At 37.2% G+C, this 12,187-nt stretch overlaps 1 protein-coding gene across 2 annotated transcripts in view; it reads left to right on the top strand.

Moving 5' to 3' along the window:
• Positions 1-1,553: 1,553 nt before the first annotated feature.
• Positions 1,554-12,187, top strand: part of NAP1L4 (nucleosome assembly protein 1-like 4) — a 23,588-nt gene continuing 12,954 nt past the window's right edge. For both annotated transcript variants that reach the window (XM_010133567.1, XM_010133568.1), the window contains exons 1-8: positions 1,554-1,583; positions 2,834-2,895; positions 4,442-4,541; positions 5,488-5,629; positions 5,731-5,817; positions 7,248-7,373; positions 7,769-7,840; positions 11,632-11,771. In XM_010133567.1, coding sequence (XP_010131869.1) covers positions 1,570-1,583; positions 2,834-2,895; positions 4,442-4,541; positions 5,488-5,629; positions 5,731-5,817; positions 7,248-7,373; positions 7,769-7,840; positions 11,632-11,771 — 743 coding nt within the window. In that variant the 5' untranslated portion in view covers positions 1,554-1,569. The remainder of the gene's footprint in view (positions 1,584-2,833; positions 2,896-4,441; positions 4,542-5,487; positions 5,630-5,730; positions 5,818-7,247; positions 7,374-7,768; positions 7,841-11,631; positions 11,772-12,187) is intronic.

Raw genomic sequence — 12,187 nt, 5'->3', positions numbered from 1 at the left:
GCCACTTGCTCTTGTTTTGTTTAAGGCAAGAGTGTTTCCAGATAAATACGCCTGGGTTGCTGAAACGCACATAGTCTACCAGAAGCAACTTTTGTTTATTCCAGACATCTGTAGGGTGGGCTCATAATGCTTTTTCGGTAGATGTTAAGCAGTGTGCCTGTGGCATAATCTAAGGTATACTCCTAGTGCTTTTGTAAATGAACAAAGCATTTCAACTCTCTCTAAGGTGGTTGTGAAGGTGTTACTTCTCTAGCTTGGAGCAGGAATCGCCTTTTCCAGATGGGAGAGTGCATGTGATATCTCGCCCGCTTGCCCTGGCTGGCACTCAAGGTGTCATTAGCATTTAGGTTCTTCTTTGGTAGCCCTGTGTTGGAAGCTGGGCTAAACATCATTCTACTTGGCTTTTACAGAATCTTGAGAAATCAGACCTCTTTGTTGCCTCTCATGAATGATGCTTCCATCACTTTTTATTCTAAATTTATTCTACTTTTTATTCTAAACTTGACTTGCTTACTAACATCTGCTTTCTTGAAAGTTTGATGGTGGAAAATAACCCTTCTCTGTGCTATGCAGTGATTACTAGGATTTGTGGCAAACTGTTTAGAATGAAGGGGAAGGAACCCCAACCTGTATTACTAAAATAAATGTACAGGCTTGACTACTTCAGCCCAGTACTGAAATAACAGCAAAATAAGTTAGGCAATCTGGTTCCCTCTGGTTTCTCAGGAGAGCTAATTTAGATCTTGGGGGCTGGGGTGGCTGTGCTACCCCGTGATTGGTTCCAGTCATTGCTAATACCAAGACTTCAACTGCTGTGTCTCTTTGTTTTTTCGCTCCTGATAAATTCAAGGGGGATCTTTATATAGGGTATTCTGCCTTCATAGCTGCTGTCAAAAACCTTTCTCTTGGTAAATTTTCTTTCCTGCAGTGTTCTGCGTCCCTCGATCTAGCAGCAGTTGTAGGTTGTCATTCAGTATAGTGCAGTGGAAGCAGCTGTTCACAAAAATGATCCCGATTAGACAGGAAAGTCAGGCATATTTTTCTGCTCAGGTGACAGTAATTCTGAAGTTGCTGTAATTCATTTGAACTTCCATAGTTTTCAGGTCAGGCGTAGTAATAGAGTATATACAGAGATTAAAAATCCATTGTTTACTGTGATACTGAAAATAATAAATCTTCTTTGGCATAATTTTTTTTTAATAGATGCAGAGCTAGTCTAGAAAACAGTGACACTGGTCTCTGCACTGAAGACTTACCTGGCAGAAATGGATTAGCGTCTGGAATACTTAACAGAAAAAATAAGTTTAAAAGGGTTAAATGAAAGTACCTACAGACTGATTAAAAACTATGAGCAAGTTCCGGTTTGGACTGGGAGTTGCGGTGGCTATTTACTGTAAGAGATTATGCATGATGAATTTCTTGGCAAAATCAGCAGCTGTTAGTTTATATTGAGGTTTTAAACAATGACCTGTTCTGTTTTCATCTTCTATTGAGGTAAATAAATTACAATTACCATTAAAGTATTTTTAAAAACTGTGTTTCACCTTGCAGGCGGATTCAGGCACACAGATGGCAGATAACAGGTATGCTGGATTGTTTACCAAAATGAAATCACGGTAGTTACAGGTGACAGTATATCTGTTATGCTGTGAGTACTGTTTTTTTTACCTATGAAGAATGTACTACCAAACTTAGATAAGAATGAAATGGTAATATTTTGTCTAACTAGACTGGGTTTCCTTACAGCAAGGACAAAATGCTCATTTGTTACAGGAGAAGCTGAGACTGTAGTGTATTGCATACGGAGTGACTCTTCTTGGGTTATAATTTGTGTTGTCTTGATTCAGTTTTCAGTGTTCATATTTAAATGGTCTAAAGGCTTGAAGAGAGCACTGATCCTCAGTGTTTCTCTGATCTGTATGATTTAAGCATGCAAAAAGCAGTTTCATTTTCTAGTTTTTAGAGCATGTTTGGAACAAATAACAGTGTCGTTAAACTAATACATACGTGATGCTGGTCTTTCAAGGTTTGCAGTGCCCAGGGTAAGCTGGATAAGCTGGTCTGTCTAGTGACTAACAGTTACCCATGTGCATGTATGATACCTGTTCTCCTTTTGTATCTGAGTTAGGGTTAATTACAGCAATACTCAACCTGGATTTTGCGACCTTTACGCTGGCGGGCACACAGGGGCTGCTTGTGGGCTGTTGGCTCACTCTGGGCTCTCTCTTTCTCCAGCACAAGAATGTGATAGAAGGCATTGCAGCTGGGAGCTGAGGAGGAGAGGGGCATCACTTTTTAAAACAGAAGTAAATGTCTTTAATCAAAACAACTTGATACAGAAATTTGAAACACAGAGCTTTGACCTCTTATTTATTTTCCTTTCTTACCTGCGTCCTTTCTCGTGTTTTTCTTCATCACTTGCACTAAAAGGTGTCTTGTATTTTCACTTGTGAGTAATAAAGTTTTCCTGTTCAGAGTAACCCAGTACAGATGAAAGACCAGCCATTCACTTGATGAGATTAGTTTATCTGTCAGGTGTTTTTTTGTTTTGAAGCTTTTGTGGTTTGTTTCATTTTGGTTTTTTGTCATTTTTGGGGTTTTTTTTCCCTTGCTTTTGCATCCTGTTCATCTTAGGAGAACTAGTTTCATATTCAAATTTCAACTCTAAGTTTTGAGAAGCTTGAGGGCATGAATATCTGGCTTTTAGTGGCATACTTGTTTGTGAAGCTCGTCCTGTAGTAAACACTGAAAATTCAAATACTTTTGTTCTTCAAACATTGACATTTTTATAAAGGGATGCCTTTTTAATACATTACATTTTAAATTCTTTTAGTAAAACAGAAGATACTGCTTCAGATTCTGTGGAGGCTGCCGAAAATGCAAGCGACAAAAAAGGTAAGAGTACATAGTAGTAGGTGATATTACAAAGGTGGAATAAACTTGTTGCCGTGTGTATTGAGGCTTCTACAGCTACAGTTCCAAGGCCTTACAGTCAAAACTACAGATGTGTTTGCTATTGAAAGTAAAGCAATAACTTGTTTTCCCAACTGTTCATTATCTCGTGTTCTGTGTGTTTATAGCAGCCAAGAGCAAAATAAAGGCTATATTTTTGTAACAGTGACAGTGTTTTTGTGTGTGTTTTGACTCGGGTGGTTCACTATTGCGTGAAATAACCCACTAGATGCTTGCAATGAGGCCTGTATAGAGTAGATTTTAACAGCATGTCATCTTTGTCAGCATCGTTATTAAAATGAGCAGCCTGTATGTATGCTTGTTCTTTAAGGTCTTGTTTGTAGGAAAATGCGTCTTTATAATATGTCTTCTTCAGGTTTTTATTCTTCATTTGGGAGCTCTATGGATAACTTCTGAATAATACTTTTCAAATTAATATTTCTGTGTGTGGAAAAGCTACAATTCCATTGTTATTCACCCAAATGCTTGAATTTGAAAGTTACAGTGAAGTTTTTCACGTGTGAGGCCACTGAACGTTCTTTAGGTCTCACTTACTACATTTTTTTAAGGAAGCCTTTGTAATGGGCAATTGGAAATAGCACATAAACTGGTAGACACTATTGAATAATTCCTATAGTCAAGTTGATTTAAGAAAAAACAAGAAACCCAAACAAGCAATGAAAACAATCAAAACCCACGCAAACTCAGCTGTATAAAAGCTTCATCGAGTTAGTGTGTGCTAAGCAAGTTACTGGTTTTTAACGTGTGGGGAGAAGTGCAGAGAGAAGGAATGGAGAGATTTGAAAAGTGAATGTCTTTGCACTGTGATCACCTGTTATGCAGTTATTACTGAGGATTTTTAACTCCTAAAGAAGCATTTTAGGTCTGACCTCCTGTAAAAACAGACTCCTGTGAACTGTTGTGATGACTGTTGGAGGATTCCTACAGACTGTTAAAGAATCTTCGTGTGAAAAATCAGTAGTTTTCAAGGAAATGGTCATAGAGCTTTGCTGTACAGTACACAATTTTCATCAGTTTTTTCAGGAGTCAGACTAACGGAAAAACACTTTTACAAGTGTCTTGGAGGTATAATTTCAGTGGTTCTTCTCTTGCAAATTTATATGTGGCTTATAAGTTACAGCTAATACAGAGGAAGGATGGAGAAACTCCTGTTTTGCACTTTCTTATGTAGACAAGTTCCTTTCCTGGGAAGACAGGAAATTTCCTGATGTCATCAGTGTACTATTTCTTTGATTCTAAAAGTAAGCATTTGATGTGTTTGCAAAGAGGAAGGTGCATTTTCTATCATTATCAAATTTTGTTTTTCTGAAATCAAGTAATTTTGCTGGAGTTATTAGCTATTGTCACGCTATTTGAGATGTGGAAAACAGTGAGTATTTTTACGGTGACTGCTGTAAGACACTCAGTATGACAAAAACACTATAAATACATTCAAATTTGTTTTAAAAGCTGTTTTCTGTCTTCATAGAAAAGCTAGCAGACCAAGTGATGCAAAATCCACAGGTCCTGGCAGCACTACAGGAACGTCTTGACAACACAGCACTTACTCCTTCAAGTTACATTGAAACGTAAGTACAGGGCACAATAAAATTCCTGAAAGACTGAAAGCAGAATAGAACATTAATACTGTATAATTAAGGTAGGAAATTACAGCGGTTGATTCACTAAGAAAGATGGTTGACTTAAACCATGATTCATAGCAGGCTGCTTCGGGAAGGAAGGGTCACGTTTTAGTTTACTTACACAAAATTGAAAACAATTTTGTCCAGTTCAGTATTTTCATTGGCTGTTGTTATTTCGGTTAGCCATAACTCCCTTACCCTGCCTTGTTCCTATCTGTGACCCTTATTCTGTCAGGGTGTGTGCTGCATTGACTGATGATTTCTTTGAGATTGCTCACTAGGATGCATTGGAAAGTTCAGGACTTGTAAATACTTAGTTGAAGCTTAGTCTTATATTAACTGTAGAGTCGACTTAAACATCAAAATATAGCCTTTAGTAGATACTTGTGCTTTTATTTCTTGTCTGGAATAGCTGGTAGACCCCTTTTTTTTTAAAAAAAAAAAAAATTACAAATGCTATGAAAGGTTCTTTTTACCTGACTATAAATGCTTAATAGTTTAAAGTACAGCTGGGCAGTGTGTGGCTTTCAGAGTACAAACTATGAATCAAAACTCTTCTGCAGAATTGTGCAGTTCTTGTTTTTAATAAATGGATTCAACACAGCTCTAGTCTCAGTTTAGGTGTAAACGAAGGTATTAATTTCAGATCTCTGAACTGCACAGGGAGGGTGGTGGCCCAGGGGAATGGAACAGAAGATAATGCCTTTAAGAACAACTTTGGCAGGAGAGGATTCTTTCAAATTTTTGAAATAGGTTTTGAAGAATTAGATGTTTTGACATAAGCCTTTTATTTAAGAATTACCTGTAGTTATAAGCAGCATATTTCACAGTGATATATTAAGTAATGCTGAGACAACTAACTTTTAACCTTAAAGAATTGTTTGTGTTTTAGTTTACCAAAAGCAGTGAAAAGAAGAATTGATGCCTTGAAACAACTCCAGGTGAAATGTGCCCATATAGAAGCTAAATTCTATGAAGAAGTACATGATTTAGAGAGAAAATACGCAGCACTCTATCAACCCCTTTTTGATAAGGTGGGAAGGCTGTATATAATCTCTGTCTGCTAGCTGAATCGGTTCTGTTGCATATATGTAAACGTATATCTTCAATTACATTCTTGATTTTTCTAACGCAGAGAAGAGAGTTTATTAATGGGGAAGCTGAACCCACAGATGCAGAGTCGGAATGGCACAGTGAAAATGAGGAGGAAGAAAAACTAGCTGTGAGTACACGCTGGGTAATGAACTGCAGATGTATCGGTTTGTCAGAATTAATCCCTGTGCAGTGTTTTCCATTGCAAGACTCACCTTTTGGAAATGAAGGTTTTGTCAGTAATGTGCTCTTGTGATGAATGCATTGCTGTGTCCAGTGAAAGCTTTTAAAGATTCAGTTTAACCTTTTTTCATGGTTTTAACTTGAGTGAATTGGTAAGTCGCCTTTGTTTGCACTGTTCGTAACCTGTTAACAGTATCTTTCTGGTAATGGGTTCCATTCCGGTGCTACAGGATACCCCAAGATAACAGAAGGCTGGCTGTTTGTCTGCCTGCCCCCTCTATTTTGGGGGACATAATTAGCTTTCATTTCCATAAATACAGATTAGACTCGTCACCTACTCTTAGGATGGAATTGATCTAATTAAATGTATGCTGGCTAGTGGAGTCTGAGTAGGTGCTATCTAGATTTTGTAGGGATAATATTTGTAGGCTGCCTTTTACACACTTACCGTGTGTAAACTCATGGTGTATACTCAGGGCTTTCCACTTTTTCTCAGAGGAATGACCTACTTAGTGTTGTGTTTGCTATTCTGTCAGGTTTTCTGTGGCCCATTTTCCTTCAGTTTTCTTTGGACGCTGTTCTTTATACAAAGTGAATTGTTCCCTTTGTTACCGATCTCATGAGATTTAGCACGACGCAGTACTCATGTGAACAAGCAAAAAATGTTTGTTAGTCTTAGTGTGAATACAGCATTGACAGATCAGAAACATGTCTGGGTGGCATATAAATGCTTCATGTCTTTGCTAGTGGTAACCCAAGTCTTTGCTGCTATCTAGTGGTGTAAAAGGTAAGGTACAATGCTGCTAATTCAGACTGCGAGTTTCCTCAGTTTTGGGTATGGAAAAGTGACTTAAGTATTTTTTTTTTAATCACATTTGCCATCAGTTATGTGTATCACAAAAGACTAATAATTGAAGACAGTGTAATAATGAAAAACTATGAAAACCAATGTTACCAAGTATTCTGCAAAATTTCAGAGGTGTTTCAGAGGGCAAAGTTAAATTTAAACTATTTAGATGAAACACTGTAAATGACACAAGAAGCTACAGGAATGAGATAAATAGAAATGTATTTTTTTGTTTGTAGAAAAGTAGAAGTGTGTTTTAATTATTTCTGTTTGTCATGTCAGTGAAACTCACTCCATTTATTTAGTCTTTGTACAGAATTCCAAGAGAGTTGAAAGTAAATCTTAATTAAATGTATAAATGTTTAGTTGTGTAAATAAATCTTGTCTTTCAACTTCCTTTAAAATTTACACTATTTTTCTCTGTAAACATTCCTCAAACACAGCTTCAGAGATGAATGTTTTGTACAGCTGCCTCTCTATTAAATGTATTAAGAAGTTGTGAATTCATTCCTTCTGTATTTGTTTCACAGGGAGATCTGAAAAATGCAGTCATAATAGAAGAAAAAGCGGAAGCGGAAGCAGCAAATGTCAAAGGAATTCCAGACTTCTGGTTTACTATCTTTAGGAATGTAGATATGCTAAGTGAATTAGTACAAGTAAGTTTCTCCCCTAAAAGAGTAACTTCTGTCACGTGCCAAATGAAATGCTGCTTTTTCCAATTAATAGTGTTTGTGGAATGTGAGTGACCAAACTTCTGAGAATTCGGAATTGACAAGCTGAGTGGAGTTACTCTGTTTTCACTGGTGCTCACGCAGCCTAGTGTGGTGGCAGCTGTATTTACTGAAGATGAGGAATATTGACTTAGGGTTTGGCCTGTGGTACTTGCAACTATGATTAAGAAATTTGGATCCAATCTCACCTTTAGCTGAAATTGTTGAATAACTACAATGTTTGATTCTTAAGAACAAGTTGAACAAGCAAGCTAAGTTATTTTGTTCTTCTAATTACTCCCTGTTGAATAGGAATTTCTTTTCTTTTTAAATCTTCTTAGGAATATGATGAACCAATCTTGAAACATCTGCAGGATATTAAAGTTAAGTTTTCTGAACCTGGACAGCCTATGGTGAGTTCTCTGTGGTTGTTTCTCATGAAGATTGTAGTAATTAAGTGAGTAGCATTTCAAAATTTTAATTCCTTTCTCTTCAACTAGAATGTGTGGAGAGTTTTGTTCGAAGCTAATATTTTCATGCTTTGCCTTTTAAAGATTTATATTCGGCTTTCCTGACCCTTTGCTCTGTCATCCTTAATCTGGACATCTCTAACTTCACTGTGGTTTCTAGATTAAAATTCTGGCTCAATTCTGTCTAGTTTTCACTTTTGTTTTTTTGCTCTCAAATTCCAAATTAGCTATTATTACTGATAAAGTTACATGTTTACTTTTGGTTTGAAAATCAGTTGTGGAAAAAAATTCTGGGTGCTACTTGCTGTATTGAATATTTCCTGAAAAGAAGATATGTGACCTAGTAATATTAGTCAAAAACACTGATGGATACTGTGCCTATTAAAAATTACAGAAAAATACGGTATAATGACAGTCTTCTAAAAGTGTACCAGTGAGTAATTTTTAAAATACAACTTTGCCCTTTTTTTCAATTTTCATGTTTAAATTCAGTGTACGGAAACAGATACTGTGTTTATCAGAAAGAAGTTATTTTGCTTATTTAATTCATGTGAACTGTACTTCTTCCTTGAACTCTTTTGAGCAGGCAGGGAGAAAGATAGGATTTGAGCCTACACATCCTTTCTTTGAACTTCATCCTTTGGCCTTTTTCCTTAGGTTTGGTATTTTTTGTTTTATCTTACGGAGTTAGGGTCTTCTGACAAAGTTCAAATTAAATGCAAAAAAAACTACAATGAAGATTCTTGTAAGAAAGATGGACTTTCTCAAAATACCTTTTAAAGGTTAAGAACAGCTGAAGCAAAGTTTTTTTTTTTTTTTTTTTTTTTTTTTTTTTTTTTTAGTCCTCATTGTCTTTCTCCCTATTAACACTCAAAACAGTTGAGTTGCTAATAGGGAACTAGGATGGACAGAATAAAATTGGGAGTTAAGTTCCTAAATACTGTTAGGGCTGAAGGAGAGGATACGAGTTTTGTGAATAAAATTGTTTAAGCACAAAGTCAAGTATTCTAAGAATTTGGTGGGGTTTATCTATTTGGTGGCATTTAGATGATTTGGAAATAGTTGGGTTGGCCTACAGCACTTTGTGTTCTCATTCAGCTTTGTTTTACAGTACCTTAAGCTGAAGAACTGCTCTTAGAGCATCAATGAATTTACCTTGTCTCGCACTGTTCGTAACCTCTTGACAGCATATTTCTGTGAATAGGTTCCATTCCAGTGCTACATAAAATCCAATTAATGGAAGGCTGACAAATTCCATGTCCCTTCTGCATTTGGAGACAAAAGAACACATTCCTGACTACTTGAGTGAAACCTGTTACCCAGTCGAGTGTCACTGTCTTATGTGGAATTCTATGGCTATTGAAAATTGGTGCAGCAGTGGTAGCTTTCTGCTGTAAAAAGTTCACATAACCAGTGTGTAATAAATACACTAATTCTACTGGGGATTAGATTTTGCAGCCGGAAGAAATAAGTGATAGGAATTTTTTAGTTTATCATCAGCCCAAAGTGATTAACTGTAGTTACATCCTCCAAAAGTATGTTTCTCTGGCTGCAGTAATGTGCTTCAAAGCTTTGTTTGCTGTAGCCTGTATATATAAACTTTTATTTGCAAGAATCATAAGTGATTCCTTTATTATTTGCTTTTATTTGTTTATAATCATCTGAATAAACTCACATATGTTTGTATAAATATAATTTCTACTTCTGTATCTATTTGTACATCAGTTTTTGTACTGTATTTGGACTTGGATAATGCATCTGGATGTAACTGAAGTAGCTTAAAATTGGGAAGTTCTTTTTTTTTGAGCTGTATGAGAACATCTCATACTAAAGGGAAAATCTGGAAATCCGTGCTACAAAAGTAAGCTGATGGCAAAAGCAAAGATGTCCGAAGAAAGATCCCTGGGAAGGTTAATACAACATTTCAAATTGTGTGAGAAGCTGGAAGCTGCTTCTTACTGTCTCCTGATTAACAGGTACAAAATGAAATACTGAAATGCAGTCTCTGCAGATACTTCTGTTTTGCTAGTCCTTGGGATCCTGCACGCTGAGCAGTCCAGCTGGTTACCTATTTATAACCACAGTGATGGTTTGTGGGATTATCTGGGTATGTGTGTTAGCCACTGGTAGTGGATAAGCTGTTCGTAACTCCTTCCCTTGCCAGAGAGATTTGCCTTAGCTGAAGATTCCCCCAAGCCATAGTAGCTGTCCCAGGTCACTCTGAAATGGAAGTAAAGCTGAAATAGGCTATCTGAAGCCAACACAGATATTCCAGTGCACCTCTCATTCCCAGTGGCTTCCTCTCCTTAAAACTGTGAGCATGTGAATTGGGAAGGCTGCGGTTGCCACCAGTCTCCCATCACTCCTTGACCGCTATTTTTCCAGGTTTCAGTCGTGTGAGGAGATTCATGGGGTCTTACAAAGACTAAGGAGCCTTTGGGAGATGAGTTGAGGGATAGATATCGTTGATGATGAGGCTGTTGTCCCCGAGTTATTTATCCTGTCTGCACATGGTGGGCCTTCCAGAATAGAGGATGGCAAGGCAGATGTGAGTGATAACAGACCATTTTCCTGGCCTGAGTCTGAAGAGCGCCTGGAGAAGCATATTCAAGACTAATGTTTTTGGCAGTTATCTGATCACTTTGGTATGCACATTAGGTCTAGTTCTTATGGTGTATTGCTAGGGGATTAAATAAAATATTTAAAGTAACAGTTACACATGCTGTGGTTGTGCAGTAGCTATGGTGATGTTGGTGGTTTTGACTTTAAACCCTTCTGTGTTGTTGGACTGACCTGCAGACATTTTCCCCCTTCAAGTAACTTGAACAACAAAGCTGAAAACCTTCATTGTTTCCCCTGTTCCAAGGCAGTTTGAGTTTTATTGTACTTCTACATAGCTCATAGTTGGTCCCAAGTGCAAAGTGGGCATACAGTGTTGTGCAAGCAGTTTTGAAAGCCTTACAGATTTGGAAATTGATGCATTGTGTATGCTGCAGTTTTCCAGAACTGGAGCCTTTTGTTCTCCATGTAAGAAACTGAATTTGTGCAAACAATTGTCAGGTGCCACAGGAGGCTCAAACATAAGCAGAACCATCTGCTTCAGACAGTAACCTGTTAAGACATATATAATCTCAGGCTTCAGTTTATGAAGGCAGTGTTCTTTTGCGGGATTTTCTATGACATAGAAAAAGCCCTTCTGGTTCACGGTGGAGCGTACTGTTTAAATACAGACTCTTGCAATCCAAGATTTTTTCGTTAGAAACAAAGACTGTTTCAGTCTCTTTAAGAACATGGCATTGAATGATCAGAGGAGGGGGAGGTAACAACCTGGTGTTATTCTGATGTCAAAATGACTTGAGTAACATCATCATCCCTAGACAAAGGACAATGACTAGGCTCCCACAGCAAATGAAACCAAGAGTTTTTTTCAAACTACTTATTTCTAAGGTGGCTTTTAAGACAGCAGTTCTATATGTAAAGGTGACTTGGTAATTACCTGCTTACAACTTGAGCATTAGTACTAGTCAAGGTTGTTCTAGTTTCCTGCACATTTGGAATGGATTGACGTGCCTCCATTTCTTGCCTTTGCTGTGGTTTGAAAGATATGTTTGCCATCAAATTCTTTTTTTTTTTTCTTTCCTGTATTCAGACTTTGATTAATGGCAATTCTGCTGATGCACTATTTCAAAGGTAAAAATTAGTGATAACAGAATTTTAATGGAACTTTCTTCCAGTCTTTCTCATTAGAGTTCCACTTTGGGCCCAATGACTACTTTTCTAATTCAGTCCTGACAAAAACATACAAGATGAAGTCGGAGCCAGACAAGACAGATCCCTTTTCATTTGAAGGACCTGAAATAGTTGATTGTGAGGGGTAAGGAAAACTTGACATTCAAAAAACCTTTGGAAGTAATAGTCTGTGTTTTCTGGGTGCTGTTTTCTTACTGTGATAGTGATTAACGAAGATAAAATAAAGCTTTTGCTGTCTTAATGCTGGGAATGTTTGTGGGGGTGATGATGATCTTAGCCTCAGCATGCAGAATTAACAGATATGTAGATACGGATTTGGTTAACATAGTGTGCTTTTTAAATCTCACACCTTCCAAATTTAGTAGATTACTAATGAGGTAACAAGCCTTTTATTTCCAGATAAATGGGTAAATTAATTTTAGTCACTACATTTCATAGACCACCCCCCATATTCAGTCTGATAAGTAGCCTTAGACTCTCTTGGACCTTTACTCATCTCCTCAGCAATTTTTATTCCAGCAGTACTTTTGAATCCAGCAG

This window comes from Buceros rhinoceros, unplaced genomic scaffold, assembly GCF_000710305.1.
Source record: "Buceros rhinoceros silvestris isolate BGI_N320 unplaced genomic scaffold, ASM71030v1 scaffold38803, whole genome shotgun sequence".
NCBI lineage: Eukaryota > Metazoa > Chordata > Aves > Bucerotiformes > Bucerotidae > Buceros > Buceros rhinoceros.
The sequence above is the reverse complement of the archived record's forward strand: the minus strand, read 5'-3'. Positions and strand labels throughout refer to the sequence as shown.